Raw genomic sequence first — 21,597 nt, forward strand, 5'->3', positions numbered from 1 at the left:
TAAAGATAAGTAAGTTTAATAATAATAAAAAAATCTCTATAAGTTCTAAGTCAGTTTTTAAAGAATCTTTCAGTATATAGGTTTCGGAAAAATATTACCAACAAATCTTAAAATAAATAAAATTATGTTAACTGGGTCAAATATTAATGCATTTTGAAAATATATATTTATATTTGTATAGAGCGTAATGTTTTTTAAAAGAAAAGATATTAGATATATAAGTTATTCAATAAATTGCTGTATGTATAAGACGAAATTCCAATATTTATTTAAAAAGATTAATAAGCTAATTATTAGATCAACCCAATTTGATTAAAGAAAAATTAGAAGAAAAAATATAATAAACTTTGAAGTGGGAAGCCCACTAGATGAAGGATTATGGTTACATCATATGGTCCAACTCCAATCCAATTATGCTCAACTGTATTTAAATAATTAATTTATTGTGCTTAGGCTAAGTATATAGTATATATAGGCGTATTATGTACGTATCATATGGTTTTTATCCTTAAAACTCATCTTGAAGGTGCATGATGAACCATAAAAAACAGTGCATTGCAAGTAGTGACTATATTACTGGTAAAATAAATGCTTTGGTTTGGATTCAACTTGCTCCAGAAAGGTTCTTGTGCAGTGTAACATCTAATCTAAGACATACACCGTATAAACTACTGCAACTTCTACACTTCACACTTTCTTATCATAAGAATAAAGTTGTTTATGGACCACAACATGTGCCTTCTTGTGGTTGTCAACTCAAAAGAAAGAAAAGAGTGTGAAACTTGCAAGAATAGGTATCAAAATTAAACTTGGATAAGAAATAAAGTGATATTAATAATAATGATTTATCAGTTTGGTTTTCGTATTCCTAGTTTGTGGATGTTACTTCCTTGAACTATAATATTATAGATAATGAGGATCATGGATAATTGAATATATCCAAACATTTTTGAGGGAGTTAGTCAGAGAATCATGCATGCATTTTTTGATGAAATACAATCAAAACTGCTTTCATTAACGAAATTGAAAAACCATCAGCACAAACAGTTTTCACCTTGAACAGTGACCAGTGTTTCAGTTCTCTACAAATATGAACACAAGCACAACATAACATAACCTGAATAGAACAAGAGGAATAGTGAACTCCTAAGGTATTTTGTCTTGGGAACTTCTTCAGCAATCAGCAAAGTTTAGCTTTTGTCTCAACTTTAGGCACACAAGGATCTACTACCCTTTATTAAAGACATTTCCTTTTCCACATAGTTCTACTTCATCTCTCAGAATACAACAAGATTTTCCACTATAGGCTATAGATACTTTGTGGCAGGAAGCACTGATTACTTCTACCACTTAGGAAAGGAGAAATGATCATGTTTTCTTCTACTCACTCTAGACTTATTAATGATTCAACTGGGCTTGAAGAATTTCAACTTGAGACCATCATTGACCATGCTCCAAATACCTCCAATGGAAAAGGCCAAGCTGAAACCAACACCTAACCAACCAAGAATCCAGTTGAAGTACCAGTTGAAGCTGTACTTTGTTGGCTGCTTTATGAGAACCCACATGAAGCAAGGATATGCAAAAGTCACCGGAAGAGTTAGTCCTCCTAACAAACCGGCAAGGCTTGAGAGGAAGGGAAGTGCCACTCCTATGAAGAATGACACAAATCCATAGAATACTCGAAAACCTGACCTCACCCATATTGAGCATGGCCGGTTAGTCCTGCTCGTGTAACCGGCTTCAAAACTGTCGAAAGCAGGCATTGAGTATATCTGGAAACTGCTTAAACAGTTGAACACAACAAGGAGGAATGTCAATGCTAGAAGTCCTCTTGATATGTCATGACTGTGAAATCCATATAAAGCAGTGAGAATCCCTCCAGAAGGCATCTGTAATATGAAAACAGCAGAAAAGTTTTAAGGATGCTGCATGATAGCAATCATGAATTTCTTAATGGAAATGGATATGTCTTCTATGGACATTTTTACATCTCAGTTCACTTACTTGGTTTCCATAGGCCCAAAATCCTCCAATAGCAATAGGAAAGAGGCACAATGCAATGAAGAAATAAGCAACCTTGGCACCTTTCCACATTGGCACACGAGCCGGGTGCTTAAAAGTCGAAGGCATTGTAGCCTGAAAAAGAAGAAAAGCTCATATTTTCATTAACTAAAGAGAGAAAAATCAGTTTAATTAGACAAAGTTTATGGCAAGGCATTATTAGTACCTGAATCTCTAGTGCCAAATTGTGGCCTCTGAAAGAAAATGCTACGATTCCAAGAGCATTCAAGGCAAGAAACAAAGATGCAGAAGATGATGGCGATGACAAAGGTTCATAAGAGATGGAGGGTGGCCTTTGTTGGCTCACAGATAGAACCCAAACCATGGTGGAGTAAGTGATTGCTGTCACAGCACCTATGAGTGAGAGCCCTGCAATTGAATTGAGGTTTGGAAGCTGAGACAGGACAATGGATAGAGAAGTGAAAACCAGGTACCACTCCACTGTGGTTAAAGGATTTGAGGTACACGTTGGACCACAAACTATTTGGAAGAAGAGTTTCATGGTTTCCCCTCCTATAAGGATCAATGCAGTTGCAGTTCCTGCTGATAAATAAACAGTTGGGAAGAGAGCAAGCCACACCCCTAATCTTTCCCCTGAAAAAGCAAGGTTGAAACCTTTTCAAATCATGCAATGATAGTTTTAGGACTGTTACATGTGTATGAATCTTCAATTAAATTGGTTTGAGTACCCAGCATGGTTTTTAAGGATCAATTATATGTAAAGCATTCTTGCATTGTTAATTATGCAACTTTACATAACAATGTGATATAATAAATAAAGTATATCAAATAAACTCACCAAATGCTGCTTGAGCAAGCTCCACATATCTGTTGTACCTTTTCCCAGGAACAGCTTCATGCAGCTGAACCAAAAGCCATAAAGTGTACAGTTGCCAACAATATGCTATTGTTAAAGAAAGGATTCCCCAACTCCTGAAAAAAAAAAAAAATCAATGTTTTTGGATCAAACTATTCTAAGATATCTTTCATAATGACATTTTATATTCTAATCAGCTTATTCGGACTAAATCTGCATTATTCTATGTTATACTCCCACCCTTACTTTTTATCTATCATTTTTTACAGGAAGTGCTTCTGGAACAGTATTAGAAATTAATCAAATTATGATGAAAGGATGTAAGCATGATGGTCTGTTTTGTTTTTATTGTTTCTTTACCTTTCTATGTAGCGAGTACCAAAAGGAAACTTTCAAATGACCAACACAAGGCCCCCCCTAAATCACCCAAGAGTGAATATGGACATTTTGCAAGTGGTCCCTAGAACCTAGCAAAGGACACTACAAGCTGACAAGTTTTTTATTTCTAAAAGTGAAAGTAAAGTTTGAAAATATAGAGACTTCACATGCTTGTGCAATTACAAAGAAATGCATGAGATACCAATTCACATTGAAAATAATTGAATGAACTTTAGCTACAAATGAGTGCTGCAATTTTGCATTTAGCTGATTTTGGACACACTTAACAAGAAGGGGTCAGATATTATGATCAGGAATATAATGTTACACAAAAATTGTAAGGTAAACACACATACCAGCCAAGATAAGCAAAAGCAACAGGCAAAACAAGGGCCTGGAAACCAACACCAGCATTGAGGTTGTGGAATGCAGCATAGTGAGCATTTCCATTGCGAGATTCAGTGATGGGAAGCCAAGCATCTTGAGGATTGAGCTTAGTGAGATGGCCAACCTCCTCCAAGTAGCCCTTCATGTTTATGAGCACTCTCTTCATTGGGGTCCCTATTGGACTCAGAAACCTTGGTGATATGAAGGAGGTTGGTGTCCATGCATTTGATGATTTTGCTTCCTTTGAAGCTGGTCTTGGTGACCTCTGCCCGGACGGCGTCAGTATCTCCGGCGTTGACACCCTTGGCGTCGCCGGTATGGATATCAGTTCTGTCTCCGGTCTCTCGTCCATTGAATGAGTCAAACTAAATTATCTAACCATAGAAAAACAAATTTTAGGAACAGCATCATAAGTGACAGTATAGAACTGCATGAATTATGAATTTGATGTCTTACAATTGTACTACTAACTTCCTAGTTAAACCTCATAGACAAAAATGTAAATACTTGGTTACAGTCAAGTGTTGATTAAACTTTTTTAACGGTTGTGATTGCAATAAATGAAGGTGACAGTGACACAGACATTAACACAATATACAGAACTACAGTATCAGTGTTAAATGTTCAATTGACTCAGGCATGAAACAGAAATGGCATCTTGAAATTGATGATTGATGACAGTGATATAAAACTAGTCTTTGATAAACAGTTGGTTTGGTATTCCATAGTTATAACATAATCTGGAAAATGCTTAAACCAGATTAATCAATGATGATATTCAAAATTTATTTAAAATGTTTTGTCTAAGTTTAAAGTAAAAGTTGGAAACAGCATTACAATCAGCTTAATCATTCTTTTTTAACAGGTCAAAAAGGAATAGTGAAGCGTGCTACTTTTTGCTGATTAGAAAATTTCAAATACAGACAACATCTACTCCAAAAGGTGCACCAATCATATCTATCATCTTCCAGTAAATTGTAAATTAATCCACATAAACAACAACATTCAAAAGGGAATGCATACTTACAAGATTAATACAAACTAGCTGGAAATATTGGCAATGAGATTTTTCAACAACAGCTTCCCCAAAAAAAGTAGTCAAAGGGAAAAGCTCAAATGTCCTGAAACAGAACAAGTAAACATAAAAAAACAAATCATCATCATATCACATAACAGCTGAGATAACTTAAGTTTCATAGTTTGGAGCACACAAGTCAGAAATTTTAAGCATTTGAAGATTAACAAGCCTACAAACTTGGAATATACTTTGTGAAAGATTTGAGAATACTGGAGACAGATCAAATTGGACTCATCTGAAGTGAACTGTCAAGTTCTCTAAGTATATATCCAAAATCTAAAATAGACCCTTTGAGATACACAAAAAGCCATTCCAAAAAATACTTAATTGTAAAGCCTCTTTCTCATATACACTCGCATAATTTATGATGACTATTATGTAGACTAGCTAGGTTGGAAGATGAGACAACTCTTGTTTCATTAAATCTTGCTTGAACAAGGACAAGCTTGGATTTTTGCAGTGATTTATCAATCAAAAAATCACATGAGGGTACAAAATGCACTAGGGGCATAAACACTGTGTACAAATGTTAACAAACAACAGCAAAGCCTTATTACATAGACTAAACGACTTAAAATAAAACATATAATTATATAAAATAATGCTAACCACTTAACCAGAGTCTATAGTCTGCGAGTGTATGGCTCCAAAATCAGAAAGAAGAACATTTGAGTGAGAGCAAAAGCAAGGTAGTGAATGTAATAATGCAGGAGGAAGCTTAAAGAAAGAAGAAATGATGCAATGTAATCAATATTATGAAAGTTAGTACCTTGATATATGGGCACTCCACCAAGTATAAGGGTATGAGTAGTGCTACAAGTTCAGTCTTCAAAGAGAATCGAATCTCATGAATGCAGCCTTCTTCTTCTTCTTCTTATGCCGCTGCTGCTGCTGCTTCATTCACTGCACTGAGCAGACCAAAGTAGTAACAGTTATTGGAGTAGCTACTAATTTTTTAAAGCTCTTATTTATTTATTTATATATATTATTTTATTTGGGAACTTGGTATTGTGAGTCTCCAAGTGTGGTTATTTAAAATGATGTTGGTACGAGAAACCATGATGCTTTGGCTTTGTTACTTATTTATCACTTTTTCTTTCTTTGATGAGAATAATAAGAATAATGAAAAGGAAGAAAATGTGTTGGAAGAGTTGAATGAATGAATGTGTTGCAGAGACAGAGGCACAGTGAGTGTCGTGTGGTGGGTCTCCTCTCCATGGAACACACCAAAGTAGCCGAAAGAAACAACTGCCAATGTATGAAGAATCTGGCCGTTCATCAATCAACGGCATTCATGTCTGACTTTGAATTTGAGGTGACTTTGTTAATCCATCAAGTGCAAGTGCCCCACTCCTAATCATTTTGATTTTCACCATGCTTAATTAATACTTGCTTCATCCAACTAAACAAAGTATTAAATAAAATAAAACAACATGCTTATAAATCTAAGAAAAGCTCTGCAAGTGTAAGTTTTTAAAAAAAACTTTCCTAGAGAATTATAACTTTTTGAAAAAAAATAATAAGTAAATTTTAAAAATTTATAGAATTGTATTTATAAATCTATAAATGATAGTATGAAAACTGACAAAAAAGCTAGTTTGTTTACCGACACAAGACACAGAGACAACAACACAGAAACATAAAATCGTATTTGACAAACGAGACATGAATATAGATATTGTGTTTAGAAACACTAAATTAGCATATTTTGTGTTCATTTGATAAGAAAGACACAGAAACACTAAATTTGTCATTTTTTTATTATTTTTATTAATTTTTTATAATTATACTTTTTATTATCATATATTTTTTTTTCAAATTTTTTGAATGAAAAAAATAGAATAAATTATATTTTCGTAATTTGTTCTACTTTATTACCAAATAAAATATAAAAGTACTAAATTTTTATCTTTGTCTTTTATATTTTATTTTTAATGTCTTATCTTGTGTCGTTCTCAAAAATAAATACAACCAAAAAGAACATGTATATAAAATAATGTAACTTTTAAAAGTTTATAAATTTAAAATTATAATTTTTTAAAGACTAATTTGTATTTTTTTTTCTTTCATAATCTATAAATTTATCATAATTCTTTAAATTTATAGTATTACTCTAAAATTGGTGAGAGGAAGAAAAGATGCTTTAGTGTGGAATGTGTAATGATTACTCTTGAATGATGAATGATGAACAAGAATGATTTCAGGTGAAGTGGAGCGTAGCAATGAATAGAGTGTATAGTAGCTTTCAAGTCTCAATTCCACTCAAATACTTTCATACAGTAATAATACAAAGCACATACATACATAGAAAATAAGAACAGTTTAACTGTAAATTTCGATAAAGTGATATACTCCTTACTTAGGAGTATTAAAAATCATTGTATCTGATACAAGTGGCAGTAATTAATAAAGTGAAGTTGAAACTTGAGACTAAACATTGGAAAAGTGACAGTAAATTAAAGGTGGGAAAATTAAGAATTTTGTCGGAAATTACCAACCACGTGCTTGCCTGCTACTCTCTGCTGTTGACCCAACCACAAAAACAAATTGTCTTACTAGTTACTGCTAAATCATTTCACTTCTTTTCCTTTTTAAGCATGAAACTCACAACATCATTGTGTTCTTGTTTTCATAATTCTCGTTTAGGCCTATTTGAAAAGTTTTAAAAGTATCTTTTTTTAATTTTTGATTTATTAAAAATAATAGTATTAATTTCTGGTGTAACTTTTAAAATAAAATTACGGTTTTTGAAAAAACTATTTAGGAATTTATAGAGAAATTAAAAAATAACTTCTTTCATAATACTACTACTTTTTATCATATTTTTATAAAATAAACATTTTAAAATTAAAAATCAAAACACAAAATAACTTATTAACTTTTTTTGGTTTCTCACAGTATCGCCCAATCCGGCAGGTCAAGGACTAATCTGCCTCGATACTGAACTCCATTTAAGAGTTTGTCACTGGCCAATAGATTGCTGCATGCACAAGGCGGGATTCGAACCCCCAACACTTGCTTAAGCGGACTAATAAACTAACCACTAGACCAACCCAACTTAGTTTTTCAAAAGTAACTTAATTAAGTTGTTTTTTCAAACTGGGCTTACTCTAGTAAGAAAAAGGAGTTATGGGAGGAAACATTATTAATTAATTATTATTCCGTTCGTTTTAAATTAATTATTTAGTTTTAATTATATATAGTTACTAAAATTATTATTAAAAGTATACATAATTGATAGAAATATAAAAATATTTTTAATTTTTTTTATCTTTTTATTACTTTTTTAGTCTTTTGAATTTTTTTTCTTTCCATTTAATAGTAAAAGATATAATAAGTAAAATTTAATTAATTACTTCTTAAAATTAAAACTAAAACAGACAATTAATTTAGAACAAAAGGAGTAGTACTAACGTTGAAAGGTTACTTAGACAACTAGGGGCTATTAAAATGAAATTTGTAGGGGTTTGTGGTTTTTAGCTTGGACATGGCTATAATTCTCTTTTTTCTATTCGAGGGAAAACAACAAACAAAAACGCACTTGTACTGAATATTTTCTATATTAAAAAAGTAACGGAATTATGCTTTAAAAATAACAAAAAAAAATTATGCATAACTAAGGATATTTTAAAAAAGAGTAAACTTAACGTTTGGGATAAGTTCTAAAATTGTTTCTAATGTTTAAATCGTCATATTTAAATTGTTAATGTTTTAAAATTAACTTAATGTTATCCTACCATTAGGAATTTGTTAACAGAATTGACAACAAAACAAAATTGAAACAATTTTGAAATATTAGGAACTTAAATATGACGAAAAGGTTGGGAACAAAAATCATACATAAAAATAAATTTTAATTTTATCCTTTAATAACATCAATTTTTTTACTGTACATAAATTTTCAATTATTTTTTAATCACATATAAGTAAATTACACTTAATGACATTATTTTTATTCTAAATAAATTTATTTTTTATCATTTTACTCTTAAAAATTTTTATTCATCATAAAATATTTATAGAATGACTAGTACATCAACTTGTGAGAAAAAAAGATACATATACAATAAAGTAATCTGATTCTAGTCATTTTACAAACATTTTATGATGAGTAAAAATTTTTAAGAGTAAAATTATAAAAAAAATTATTTAGAATAAAACTAATGTGATTAAGTGTAATTTACTTAGATGTGATTAAAAAATAATTGAATAACTATATATCGTAAAAAATTGATATTATTAAAAGATAATATTAAAATTTATTTTTATGTATCGTTTTTGTCCCCTAACGTTTTTGTCCTATTTAAGTTTCCAACGTTTCAAAATTGTAGATCTGTTAATAGAATTGACAGTGGGATTGAAACGTTAGGACTTAAATAGGATGATTTAAATGTTAGGAACAATTTTAGAACTTATCTCAAACGTTGGGGACAAAAACAATACTTTATTCTTTAGAAAATTAAAATTTTTACACCAAAATTATCAAATGTTCATTATATATAGTAAATAATAGAAATTTAATTTTGACACACCGTCAATATAAAATAATTTTATATATGTATTTAATTATATGACACTATATTATAAAAAATAATTATTATTTTTATTAATTTCATGAATAATCACCAAAAAAATGTTGTGATTGCATGATTGTATATTTGTGTAAAATATTTTGGATTTTTTTTTTTTGCTTCGATGCTAAAAAACCTTTTTTTTGGTGATGCAACGATAAGAAACGTGATGATCGAACAACGAATTGGGCCTATATATAATATCAAGTTAATATGTTACCAAGTCCAAAGATAATAGGTGCTCATAGGTGCTCATATAAGAGAATGTAAGATGACAATATGTGCTTTCTTAGTCATGGGCCTATTCAAGGCCCATTTAGATGATAGAATAGATTAGAAGCCCAGAGTGAAGAACCGTGAGAGCGCCCACTACAACAAATATGAAAACCCTAACAACAGGTGAATAAATTGGAGAAAGAGAGAGAAAAGAAACCCTAGAATTTGAGAGAGAGAGAGAGAGAGAAGAGCAGCGAAGATGAAGTTCAACCCAAGAGTATCGAGCAGCCGCCGCAAGAGCCGCAAGGCGCACTTCACGGCCCCGTCCAGCGTGCGGCGCGTGATCATGAGCGCACCCGTCTCCACCGACCTCCGCGCCAAGTACAACGTGCGCTCCATGCCGGTCCGCAAGGAAGACGAGGTTCAGGTTGTTCGTGGCACCTACAAGGGCCGTGAGGGCAAGGTCACTCAGGTCTACCGCCGCAAATGGGTGATCCACATTGAGCGCATCACTCGAGAGAAGGTTAACGGCTCCACCGTCAACGTCGGAATCCACCCTTCCAAGGTTGTTATCACCAAGCTTCGCCTCGACAAGGACCGCAAGTCTCTCCTTGACCGTAAGGCTAAGGGACGCGCCGCCGCCGATAAGGAGAAGGGCACCAAGTTCGCTCCAGAAGATATCATGCAGACCGTCGATTAATTTAGTCTCTTTCTCACTCTCTCTCCCTTTTTGTTTGAAGTTATATTACTGATAGAAGTAAACAAAATTAGGTTTTGTAATTTTTGGATCTGAAACTGTTCAATCCGGTTAATTTTGTTATGCATTTAATTTTAAATCAAAATCTTATCTCAATGCTGCTGAGCTTATAGTTATTACTACCCTAGTTTCTGCTTTGCTGTGTTCTGATTATGGCATATATAATGTGGAAAGGAAAAGTCTAGGGGGCGAGCAGTTTTATTGAATTTTGGCCAGCATATAACCAGCAGAGGAAGGTGAGCCATTGGATGAAATCTTACACCAATTTCACACCATCAAATTATCATTGATGGCTAGTTGATGGTTAACAATCACAAAAATTGCTGGCCTCCTAGTATTGCTCATGTGGAAATGTGTATGGTGCTCTCGTTTTGTTTGCTTGGTTAGTTTTTGGGAACGACACTGTTGCTGTTGTATTTGCAATGTGGGTTTGCCATAATCGTAGATTTGATAGTGTAACAAGTCCTGCATGCTATTTCTGATTAAACAGTGCTATGAGTGATGAGATTACCAATTTTACAGTTATCCCTGGCTGATATAATATAGGGTGCTGAAATTTTGTAATCTGACATGCACTGTTTACTTCCAAATTTGTTTGTTAATGATGGTTCCCTTTGTCAGACTATGGGTTAGGAAGTTTATCAATGGCCCTTTGGTCTCTCTAAGGATATGATTAGATGCTTATTGAGAAGCGAGAGTTTGTTCTTAACTCTTCATTTGGATAGGAGTTCTACTCTGATCCGTTTTCCATCCTATACCATGTGTTATATATCACCATGCTATGTTTACCCCAAATTAGGATATGGAAATCAGTCAATTTTGTAGAATACAAATACAAAATATATATTAAAAATAAATGAAATTATACGTATATTTGTATGAATATATAGTAATTGATTTGGTGTGATTTTAATATACAAGAAACATTTTTAGTTATATATATATAGTGAATGGTTGGTGAATTGGCATATTATTTTTAGGCATTGTTTAATGGTTACATTATGCATTTTTAATCGAAAATTTTGTCCTTGAGCGAGCTATATGTTCCGAAATTGTAGGGGGGTATTTGATGATTTGCATTCAAAGGTTATGCAATATAAACTTGACGAGACATCATCCTTCGGCCAGGAGGTTATTCATGGTTCATGGTTATGAAGAAAGAAAAATAAAAGGGTTGTTCATTGTTAATGGTTATGAAGAAATAAAAACTAACTCGATCGCTTGGCTATTGTTGTTAAAAAATTGTTTTGAAAAGCAAAAGCTGGCAATTTTGTCCATAAAATTAAAGAAAGGATAATTATTGCTTTGCATGTCATATATACTCCTAGTAAGGCTTAGGCTTTTAACTATTGTTGAACTTAATTTGCTTTAGGTACCTAAGTTTTATGGAGGAAAAAACAAGCCAATAGAACATGTAATTATTTCTTATTTGATCACTGTTATCTCAGCCGACAACAGTTGAGCATTTTCTCTAACGATTATTACGGTAATAGAAGTAAGAAGTGATCGAATCTAGAGTTAACAATCAAATTGTTGAGTTGCAACTTGCAAGTTCCAACAGTTATGACTCATACTCGTGTACACTCAATACCGTGCCACGCAGCTATTTATCTGCACTCACATTTTCATAGCAAAGTCTCCATTTTGATCACTCCCCATCATCGTAGTCTTGGTTGTGTTGCGGTGGAAGCCATGAAGGCCGTGGTGATAACCACCCCCGGCGACCCAGAAGTGCTTCAGCTGCACGATGTTGACGATCCTCTCATCAACGACGGCGAGGTGCTCATAAAGGTCGCCGCCTCAGCTTTGAACCGTGCTGACACTTTTCAAAGGAAAGGCTTGTATGAGCTTCCAAGTGGTAAAACCCCTTATCTAGGTCACGAATGCTCTGGCACCATTTTAGCGGTTGGGAATAACGTCACCCGCTGGAAAATTGGTGACAAGGTACCCACTATTTTCGTCAACTTCAAAATGTTGTCTATAGAGAATTTATGGGTTTGTCTTGAATTTGATGCATATCAAATTTTTATGTTTTTGGCGAATTCATTGTCTGAAGGTGTGTGCTCTTCTCGACGGTGGAGGCTATGCTGAGAAGGTTGCTGTTACAGCTTCACAAGTTCTACCTATTCCACCTGGTGTCTCTCTTGAGGATGCTGCTAGTCTTCCTGAGGTGGCATGCACTGTTTGGTCAACTGTTTTTATGACAAGTAAACTCTCTGCTGCTGAAACTTTCTTGGTAAATAACTCACTCTACTTGATTACTTGTGCATAATTTTTTACATGCTTCGTGAATAACTAACTAGATCATATTTTGTTCAAGAGTTTGACATCGTTGTATAATGTTATTCTTAGATGATACCTCATTGCCTAATGATAAGTTGAACTTTTATCAATCATGAGTACTGAAATGAACAGGTTCATGGGGGTGCCAGTGGAATTGGCACATTTGCAATTCAAATGGCAAAATGCCAAGGAGCAAGAGTCTTCGCTACTGCAGGTCATAGTCCCATACTTCTTTGATTCTTGACTAGATTTATGGTAGGTATATTCAGTTTCCATGCATTTGTTCATTTTTAGTATTGAATTTCAGGAAGCGATGAAAAGCTAGCTGCCTGTAAGGATCTGGGAGCTGATGTTGTCATCAATTATAAGACAGAAGACTTTGTTGCAAGAGTGAAAGAGGAAACAGGAGGGAAAGGTATATCATTTTCCACCTTTTGAAATTGACTTGTGCAATAACTGAAGCTTCTATACCAGTTGCCTCTACCTATATTACTGCAGGTGTTGATGTCATTCTGGATCATATTGGAGGATCGTACCTTCAGCGAAACTTGGACAGCTTAAACATTGATGGGAGGCTATTCCTCATTAGCATAATGGGTGGAGCTATAGGAGAAGTAAATCTGAATGGTATGCTCACAAGGCGCCTCACAATTCATGGTATGACAAATTTTTCATTCATTATTGACATTATCTTAGCGAAGAGAATTTTTCACTATAGTGCGTGCTATACTGATCAACATTCTATTGATTCTTTTGTAACTTTCCATATGATTTATCATTGATTATTAGCATTATATTAGAGAAGAGATCATTAACTTGAATTTTGTAGTGACTCCATTATCTATGTACTAAAGAGTTCCATCCCATCTTTTGTTGTATGGAATGTTGAATGTGTTTCTTTGTATGCCCTTGATATGATGAATTTGGATGTAGCTGCTCGGTTGAGATTTAGAAGTGCAGAGAAGAAGGCAGAGATAATAAGAGAGGTGGAGAAGAATGTGTGGCCTGCAGTTGCTGCTGGGAAGGTGAAGCCTGTTGTCTATAAATATTTTCCATTATCAGAAGCCGCAGCAGCTCATAAACTCATGGAGAGTAGCATGCATATTGGCAAGATATTGCTTCGCCCACAATGTTGAAAAAGTCCTTAAATCCATGACTTTGTTGAATATTTCATTGTAACATAATGATATGCAGTGCTTGATGGAGTTGGCTTTTAATCGTGTTGGACACCACTTCTTGTAAATTGTAATCTTGTTTTCATGCTGGTTATGGATTTATTAGTAGCCATTTATTTTTCTGAATAATTAATCACTATTCATTATTTATATGATAAGGCTTTTTTTTCTCTCTCTTTTATTAGAGATAAGAACATATATCAATGTCACCAGTCCACCATCGAGCTTGAGTCATGTTTTATCTTGTTATGAAATTTTCTTATATATATTTTAGAGAAAAACTCTGCGTACAAGCGATTAGGGCTCGTAAGTATTACAAGTCAATTAAACTCTAATCCCCAAAATTCGCTGCAAGTGTTACATCCCTTACACGCGCTACATCCCTTATTCTTCTCCTTCTTTTTTTATCGTTCTTTTCTCCTCCTTTCTCACTGGTTTGTTCTTCGTCGTTGACGTTAGTTTCTCCACATACTGTTACGGCACGTTTTCATTGCACCTTCTTCTTCTTCTTGCTGCACGTTCTTCTTCCTCTTCCTCTTCTTCTTCTTCTTTTTCTTTTCTTTTGTTTTTTGCCTTCTCTTTCTCCTTCTTCATTTACGTGCTTTTCTCTCTGTTTTCTTTTTTCGTTATTCTCGATTTCTATTGTTTTTTGACATCAAGCTCTGAAATCGTTTTTGAAGAAGAAGAAGTAGCAAAAGATGAGGAGGAGAAAGAGAAAGAGTTCTGAATTATGCATGATTTTGGGTGTATTTCTTAAATCCTTTGGGTGTATTTTCTGTAATCTTTTGGGTGTATTTCTATAATCGTTTGGGTGAATTCCTGTAACTGTTTGGGTGTATTTCTGTAATCTCTTGGGTGTATTTTATGTAATCGTTTGGGTGTATTTCTGTAATGTCTGCCATTTTTTCTGAAATGAAAAATACACCCATAGATATTAGTAAGATACACCCATAGATATGAGTCAGATACACCCATAGATATCAGTCAGATATCACTCAAATACACCCAAATGATTACAGAAATACACCCAAAGTATTACAGAAAATACACCCAAACGGTTACAAGAATTCACCCAAACGATTATAGGAATACACCCAAAGGGTTACAGAAAATACACCCAAATGATTTAAGAAAATACACCCAAAATTCGTTGAAAAATCGAAAAAAAACGAGAAAACATAGAGAAAAGACGTAAATGAAGAAGAAGAAGAGGAGGAAAACGAGGAAGAAGAACGTGCAGAAACGAAAGAAAAGGAGAAGAAGAAGAGTAAGAGGAAGAGGAAGAGGAAGAGGAAGAAGAAGAGGAACCGTTTGAGTGGGGCGCGTGTAGTTACCTCCATTCAAAATGAGTTAATGGGCGTGTTAATGAAGTTTGAGCTGATAACTTGTAAAACTTGTACGGCCTTTTTATTTGTATGTGTAGCAGACCCCTATATTTTATTATTTTAAATATTACCAAAAATTTATTGAAAATTTTCTCCAAACCAAATATATGTATATATAGGACAATTAATTTATTTAATTATTTTCCTGTTTTTAATGATATATATTAATCTTAAATAAGTTATCATGTATTTATCCGTATATTTGAGTGTTGAAGTTAGGGGTGAGTACAGGGAACGGATACCTGATTACCGTCTAAATTAGAACCGAACCAATTAAATTGGTTTTGGAATCAATGGGTAATGGGATTCAATTCGAACCAAATCGATAGTCTTTGTTAGTTATTGGTTCAGGTATCGATTTTGGGGGTGCAGAATCCAAGCCAATTTACGAATCCGATCATATATTAATTAAATAAAAAAATAAAAAATATATATAACTTTTTTACTATTAATATATTTGGATTTTAATGAGTTTAGTTTTTAATGTATTTGGTATTTAATATATTTGGATTATTTCTATTAATGTTATATATTTATTGTACTTGTTAAATTTTTAAGATAAAAATTTGATTTTTTTTTATAAATTCAAAATCATCGAATACTTAATTACTCGAATCGAACCAATCTGTTCTTAATTGATTTAATTTGATTTGAATATATGTAAAAAAAACACAAATTCAAACCAAACTAAATTAATTACATTTTAATCAATTCAATTTTAATTGTACTATAAACTCGAACCAAACCGATCCGTACTCACCCCTAGTCGTCGGAGTAGTGTGATTCCACTAGGAAAGAGGAGAGCCGTGTCCTCAAGAAATTTCTACTGACTTTGATTGCTGTGAGTGGAACAAAGAAATGAAGGCTGTAGTGATAACCACTCCCGGTGGCCCTGAAGTGCTGCAGCTCCAAGAAGTGGAGGACCCTCATATCGGAGACGATGAAGTTCTAATTAGAGTTGAAGCCACTGCACTTAACAGAGCTGATACCGTACAGAGGATGGGTTCCTACCCTCCACCCAAAGGTGCCAGCCCTTACCCTGGACTTGAGTGTTCCGGAACCATCGAATCCATCGGCAAAAAGGTTTCCAGGTGGAAAGTCGGCGACCAGGTGATCAAATTTTATTCTTTTTGGTGGTTTGTGAAATGGGTTTGTGATAAAAGGCCCATCTTTAATTTTGGGTGTCTTCAAATTTTTAAGCTTTGTGTGTATGTGCCTAGAAGACCGAGGCTCATGATTGATTGGATTTTTGCTTCTTTATCTTTGTTTTCTTTTTGGGAAGAAACTTTGAATTGAATTCGGTTGAAGAACATTACTTGTGTTTTTGCTCTCTCATGGATGATGCATTTGTGGAAACTGGAAATTATAATCACTGGATGAGGTTCTCTTTTAGCATCTGCCATTGTGCTGTACAATGATTTATGAAGGAAAATTACCTCAACATGTGAGATGTGGTTCATAGGTTTGTGCTCTTCTTGCCGGAGGAGGATATGCTGAGAAAGTTGCCGTACCAGCTGGACAAGTTCTTCCGGTTCCTCCTGGGATTTCTCTAAAGGATGCTGCTAGTTTTCCTGAAGTGTCATGCACTGTGTGGTCAACTGTTTTTATGATGAGTCGATTGTCGAAAGGAGAAACTTTCTTGGTAAGAGACAACTGATAATTTCATGGAGGATAATCCATGATCTGAAAGTATGAGTGTTTTGTCAGTTTTTAAATGTCTATTGTATTGATTTCAGATTCATGGAGGTTCCAGTGGAATTGGCACATTTGCAATTCAGATAGCTAAATACCGAGGAGCAACAGTATTTGTCACTGCAGGTTGATTAAGTAGTGCTTTCATGTGACTGAACCATAGTCAAGTTGCATACATTTAGATACCGAAATAAGTTGTTGTCTTTTATATTTTCCAGTTGCATTGATGTCTTTTCAAGCTCTATTACCCCATCTTATTGATTGGAATTCCTAGCAATGTTCTCCAAATCTTATTCTAGATTTTGCTTAGCAGGTAGTGAGGAGAAACTAGCTTTCTGCAAGGATATCGGAGCTGATGTATGCATCAATTACAAAACGGAGGACTTTGTTGCAAGGGTAAAGGAAAAAACTGGTGGTCAAGGTATTAATAGGAAGCATGATGTATTTCTCAGCATTTCTGAGTGTTAAATAATCTGTGTAGTGTGTGCGTTGATGTAATGAATTTTTGGTGGCAGGTGTGGATGTTATTCTTGATTGTATGGGAGCATCCTACTATCAAAGAAATCTCGATAGCTTAAATTTTGATGGAAGGCTTTTCATCATTGGCTTTCAAGGAGGCACTTCAACACAAACAGATCTGCGCACTTTATTTGCTAAGCGTCTTACTGTACAAGGTGTTGCGAATTTCGGATTATAGCCTTTCCTTGTGGATGCTTTGCTTGCATGTTGGAAGATGTTGAAAATAGAAAATAGCTTAACACATCTTTCACACACACTCTGTTATCTGTTTTTGTTATCATGCTTCCTCTGCGTTTCCAAATTATTGTGCTTTCTTCCAAAGTCCAGATTGAAATTTTAAAAAATTTGAGATGTTTTTGTAGGAGTAAACAACCAATAACCAGAGTTTTGTTGAATTGAATGCAGGGGCCGGCTTGCGAAATAGAAGCGTTGAAAATAAAGCTGTGATTGTTAGTGAAGTGGAGAAGAATGTTTGGCCTGCAATTGCAGAAGGAAAGGTAAAGCCTGTGGTCTACAAACACTTCCCTCTCTCTGAGGCGGCGGAGGCACACCGCCTCATGGAAAGCAGCCAGCACGTTGGAAAGATATTGCTTGTTCCATGAACTTCTTTGTACTGTACTACTGAATCAATGTACATGACAACATGGCATGGATCATTTGACTTTGGTTGATCTTTATGTTATATGTATGATTATGAACTCAAGAACCTATAAAGCTGTGAATAAAGGGAAACCATGTTCTTAGTTGTGTACTAGGGGTTGCCAAAAGGCACCAAGAAAATGAATGTTTCATTGTAAGACTGAAGCCAATATCCAAGTTGAAGTCTTTGAGACTCGGAGCTACTCATTCTAATGTGGTTATATGTACAAGGTTATGCTATTTGATCTTTATACTTTAAGGTAGCGTTTGGAAGAGAACCGAGAGATTGAGACTGAGAGATTGAGACGGAGAGACAGAGATGTCTTAGTAAATTAATATAAAGTGGGAGATAAAGACCGAAATAAGAATGAAGTTCTAATTTAATTTGCACAAAAGATAGAGTTAGAATTAATTAATTGAAATGGAAATATTTTAGGTATAAAATGTTATTAAAGTTTTAGTTTTCATTTCAAAATTTCAGTTCTCTGTGTTCTTATTTTTTAGAGGTATTGAAATATTGAAATTTTAGAGATAGAAACTAAAATTTTAATACCAATTTTTGGGTAAACAAAAATGATACTAATTCTAATCTTTCAAGTTCTATCCTAATACCTCAAAACAAATACTATCTAAAAAAAATGAATCGGTGTTAATGTATATTCATAATTATTCTCTTGATTTTAAATTCTAACAAATTTATTTGTTTAATATTTTAAGCCCTAAACCCTGCTAATAAGACTGTTAATGGAGTAGTTCGGACTTTTCAGTTTACCTGTCCATTACCTATTTATTTTTTATATAGTATCCTTAATCAGGTAGTTGGAGTTGAATTTAGTTTTGAAATTGAAAATTCCATATATCATGTATAAATTCTGTTAAGTCTTTAAAATTGTTATTTGTACTACTAAAATTAGTTATTAATGTATTTATGTATAAATATATGTATGATTTAATCTATTTTTAATATATATTTATGTTTTAATATATATTTTATACTAATAATTAATTTTAATAGTTAATTTTAGTCTACCTCTAGGATGCTTACTAAGTCTTTTAAGTAATTCAGAGCGGGATGTTTTGCATAGAAAAATAAATGTGGGTTTTTTGAAGATTTTCTACTACTGGGTTTTTAAGAACTAGTAAAACTATCCAAAATATTAGTTAGACTTGTAGGTTTAAACTATTCATAAAATATTTATCTATTCATAAAAGTGACAAAATAAATTCTCTTTTAATGTCTTATTGTCACCTAAAAAAAGATTAATTTGAGGAAGAGGAAGAAAGTCCCCTAATCCCTAATTCGCAGATGGCGATGGCGATAGCGATGGCGTTCTCCCCAGCAATCATGGCTTCGAAGACTCACATGCTCTGCCTCACACACACACAACCCTCACTCTCTCTCACTCCGCTCCGCCGCAACTTCAATCCCCCAATTGTCGCCGCCGAGGGAGCACCGCACCTTCTGGAAGGCTCCACCCGCACACTCGCCAGCCTGTCCGGGATGGCCCTACTCTCCCTCAGAGCCTTCTGCCACAAGCTTCTTCCTCCGATGACGATGTCCATGTCCATGTCTTCGGTACGGCCTCTGTTCTTCGCGTCGCTGACGGACAGGCCGAGCGGGTACCTGAACACGCCGCTGACGGTGGTGGCTGCGGGGCTGGCGAAGTGGCTGGACATATACAGCGGCGTTCTGATGGTTAGGGTTCTGCTGAGTTGGTTCCCCAACATTCCGTGGGAGAAGCAGCCACTGTCTGCCATGAGAGACCTGTGCGATCCCTACCTGAACCTCTTCCGTAACATCATTCCCCCTGTGTTCGACACCCTCGACGTCAGCCCCCTCCTCGCCTTTGCCGTCTTGGGCACCCTCGGCTCCATTCTCAACACCACTGTCGCTTAGTTACAAATTCAGCACCATGCCTTATCCTGTATCTGCTTTTTTTGAGTATTCTGCTTATATTTACTGTTACCCTCATGATTCTGATGATGGTGCAAGTATGGGTGTGGAAGTGCCACTACATCATTTCCCTATAGTTACAGGTATTTTGGTCACTCAGTTTATGTTATGCTCTTTGCTACTGTTCTAGAGTCATTATTATTATTATTTATTACAAACAGTTAGTTTAATTTAACTTGATTTTGAAGTTAAGTGATTATGTTTGCCAGTTCCCACAGTCTTGTGAAGCTCTCCTTTTGCAATGCTCATATAATGCAACTTAGGGAAAGGGATTACACAATGAGGTTGATGCTGGGCTGATTGCCGCATGATGGGTGTTCAATTTATTTTGATTTTGCTAGCTTTTACATTTAATATGGAACTGCCTCTAACAAGAAAAAATGGAAAAAAGAAACTAAGCTAATACATATTTTCTGTTTGATAAAAAACTGTGTGAAGTCAACCCATTTATATGCTTTTGTTTGAGTTATGACATCTAAGTCGCGTTGTAAATCTGCAAATTCTTATCTAAGTTATGGTAGGAAGTCTTATGTTGGGGTAGTATAAACTGAGCAGAATCAGGGATTTTAATTCTTTTCTTTTACTTAGCCCACCTCTCCCATGGCTTTCTGGACCAACCCGGATCTGCCCATAAGATGATCTTACTCTGATCAGACCGAGGCAAAGACAGACAGAGAAGGTGGTTAAATGTGGTTTGAGAGTTGGATGATCCAAGAGATATATAGTATGAGAAAAAGAATTGGATCATCCTATTTTTTGGCTCTTACAAAACAATGGCTTGTAGACAAAAAGAATAGAAGGAGCCATTGCAATAATCTAGAACAGGCTGGAAAAGAAAGAAAGTGATTGTGATGAAATTGGTTGTATATAACCCAGTTGCTAATGCTTTTTTGGCCGGGGGATATATAACAAATTCACATGGTGCAGTGAAGTGCAATATGGGTGATATAATTGTAGAAAAAACAAAAGGTGATGCAGCACTTGTAGGATTAGAATTATCACTACAATTTATACTAGAGGAAGCGGAAATTAGCAAAGAGCTAAGCGTGATTGTTGATAATAAGAATGTTGTTGAATGGCTAATGGAAAGAAGGAAACATGTTGGGGGTTGAGGTTCTTGAGAAATAAGGCTAATAGCATGAAGCAAGGGTTCATAAACATCGACATTAGCTTCAAAGGAGAGAAGGAATTTAATTAAGAATGAATGGGAGCAAAAGGCGATGAGTGAAGAAAACAAATGTGTTCAATGGGTGTGAAAGAGGCTCAATGTGATCAAAGGTGCTGCCTTATGAGGTCTTGATGACAACCAATAACCAGAATTTTGTTGGATTGAATGCAGGGGAAGCTGTGATTGTTAGTGAAGGGGAGAAGAATGTTTGGCCAGCAATTGCAGAAGGAAAGGTAAAGCCTGTCGTGTACAAATACATCCCTCTCTCTGAGGCAGCAGGGCACACTGCATCATAGAAAGCAGCCAACATATTGAGAAGATATTGCTTGCTCCATGAATTTCTTTGTTTTGTAATACTGAACAATGTAAATGACAACATATTATAGATCTTCTGACTTTGTTAATCTTCATGTTATATATATAAACTCAAGAACCTATAAAGTTGTGATTTACAATAAGGGAAAACTGTTCTTATTTGTGTGCAAGGGGTTGGCAAAAGGCACAAAGAAAATGT

General features: G+C 34.6%; 5 protein-coding genes and 1 non-coding gene across 8 annotated transcripts; 5 read left to right on the forward strand and 1 right to left on the reverse strand.

The window, feature by feature from the left end:
- Positions 1–958: 958 nt before the first annotated feature.
- Positions 959–6,079, reverse strand: LOC112714646 (lysine histidine transporter-like 8). Its single transcript, XM_025766282.3, has 7 exons — positions 5,494–6,079; positions 4,674–4,767; positions 3,616–4,020; positions 2,864–2,997; positions 2,231–2,658; positions 2,008–2,139; positions 959–1,892 (listed from the first exon to the last, which is right to left on the reverse strand). The coding sequence occupies exons 3-7, from the start codon at positions 3,996–3,998 to the stop codon at positions 1,407–1,409; spliced, it is 1,563 nt and encodes a 520-aa protein (XP_025622067.1). The 5' UTR covers positions 3,999–4,020; positions 4,674–4,767; positions 5,494–6,079; the 3' UTR covers positions 959–1,406.
- Positions 6,080–9,656: 3,577 nt separating this feature from the next.
- LOC112714649 (large ribosomal subunit protein uL24z) lies at positions 9,657–10,364 on the forward strand. Its single transcript, XM_025766287.2, has one exon. The coding sequence runs from the start codon at positions 9,771–9,773 to the stop codon at positions 10,209–10,211; it is 441 nt and encodes a 146-aa protein (XP_025622072.1). The 5' UTR covers positions 9,657–9,770; the 3' UTR covers positions 10,212–10,364.
- A 203-nt stretch (positions 10,365–10,567) lies between these two features.
- LOC112714647 (uncharacterized) lies at positions 10,568–13,896 on the forward strand. Its single transcript, XM_025766286.2, has 6 exons — positions 10,568–12,212; positions 12,325–12,504; positions 12,684–12,765; positions 12,859–12,966; positions 13,050–13,208; positions 13,485–13,896. Exons 1-6 carry the CDS (start codon positions 11,832–11,834, stop codon positions 13,685–13,687), a joined length of 1,113 nt encoding a protein of 370 aa, XP_025622071.1. The 5' UTR covers positions 10,568–11,831; the 3' UTR covers positions 13,688–13,896.
- Positions 10,758–10,844, forward strand: LOC112719068 (small nucleolar RNA R38). Its single transcript, XR_003161387.1, has one exon. It is a non-coding gene; the product is annotated as a small nucleolar RNA R38 (small nucleolar RNA).
- Positions 13,897–15,666: 1,770 nt separating the features above from the next.
- Positions 15,667–18,201, forward strand: LOC112714650 (uncharacterized). The gene is made up of 6 exons (XM_025766288.2): positions 15,667–16,221; positions 16,574–16,753; positions 16,848–16,929; positions 17,117–17,224; positions 17,319–17,477; positions 17,728–18,201. Exons 1-6 carry the CDS (start codon positions 15,970–15,972, stop codon positions 17,922–17,924), a joined length of 978 nt encoding a protein of 325 aa, XP_025622073.1. The 5' UTR covers positions 15,667–15,969; the 3' UTR covers positions 17,925–18,201.
- Positions 18,202–19,177: 976 nt separating this feature from the next.
- Positions 19,178–21,487, forward strand: LOC112714652 (ylmG homolog protein 1-1, chloroplastic). 3 transcript variants are annotated; one of them, XM_025766290.3, is made up of 2 exons: positions 19,178–19,998; positions 21,255–21,487. In XM_025766290.3, the coding sequence occupies exon 1, from the start codon at positions 19,268–19,270 to the stop codon at positions 19,856–19,858; it is 591 nt and encodes a 196-aa protein (XP_025622075.1). In that variant the 5' UTR covers positions 19,178–19,267; the 3' UTR covers positions 19,859–19,998; positions 21,255–21,487. The 3 variants fall into 3 exon arrangements, with proteins under 3 accessions (XP_025622075.1, XP_025622076.1, XP_025622077.1); XM_025766291.3 differs by having other exon boundaries at positions 19,195–19,998; positions 20,125–21,487; XM_025766292.3 differs by having other exon boundaries at positions 19,195–19,998; positions 20,504–21,487.
- The last annotated feature ends 110 nt before the right edge of the window (positions 21,488–21,597 follow it).

Source organism: Arachis hypogaea, chromosome 10 (genome assembly GCF_003086295.3).
Source record: "Arachis hypogaea cultivar Tifrunner chromosome 10, arahy.Tifrunner.gnm2.J5K5, whole genome shotgun sequence".
NCBI lineage: Eukaryota > Viridiplantae > Streptophyta > Magnoliopsida > Fabales > Fabaceae > Arachis > Arachis hypogaea.

Excerpts from the sequence above, each read along its gene's own strand:
- LOC112714646 (XM_025766282.3), bottom strand. The coding sequence starts at position 3,998 with ATGGACGAGAGACCGGAGACAGAACTGATATCCATACCGGCGACGCCA. Across the intron at positions 2,998-3,615 it reads GCTTTTGCTTATCTTGGCTG|GAGTTGGGGAATCCTTTCTT; the intron begins GTATGTGTGTTT and ends TTTTTTTTTCAG. Across the intron at positions 1,893-2,007 it reads TTTGGGCCTATGGAAACCAA|ATGCCTTCTGGAGGGATTCT; the intron begins GTAAGTGAACTG and ends TTCATATTACAG.
- LOC112714649 (XM_025766287.2), top strand. The coding sequence starts at position 9,771 with ATGAAGTTCAACCCAAGAGTATCGAGCAGCCGCCGCAAGAGCCGCAAG.
- LOC112714647 (XM_025766286.2), top strand. The coding sequence starts at position 11,832 with ATGACTCATACTCGTGTACACTCAATACCGTGCCACGCAGCTATTTAT. Across the intron at positions 12,213-12,324 it reads GCTGGAAAATTGGTGACAAG|GTGTGTGCTCTTCTCGACGG; the intron begins GTACCCACTATT and ends CATTGTCTGAAG. Across the intron at positions 12,967-13,049 it reads AGAGGAAACAGGAGGGAAAG|GTGTTGATGTCATTCTGGAT; the intron begins GTATATCATTTT and ends ATATTACTGCAG.
- LOC112714650 (XM_025766288.2), top strand. The coding sequence starts at position 15,970 with ATGAAGGCTGTAGTGATAACCACTCCCGGTGGCCCTGAAGTGCTGCAG. Across the intron at positions 16,222-16,573 it reads GGTGGAAAGTCGGCGACCAG|GTTTGTGCTCTTCTTGCCGG; the intron begins GTGATCAAATTT and ends TGTGGTTCATAG. Across the intron at positions 16,930-17,116 it reads AACAGTATTTGTCACTGCAG|GTAGTGAGGAGAAACTAGCT; the intron begins GTTGATTAAGTA and ends TTTGCTTAGCAG.
- LOC112714652 (XM_025766290.3), top strand. The coding sequence starts at position 19,268 with ATGGCGATGGCGATAGCGATGGCGTTCTCCCCAGCAATCATGGCTTCG.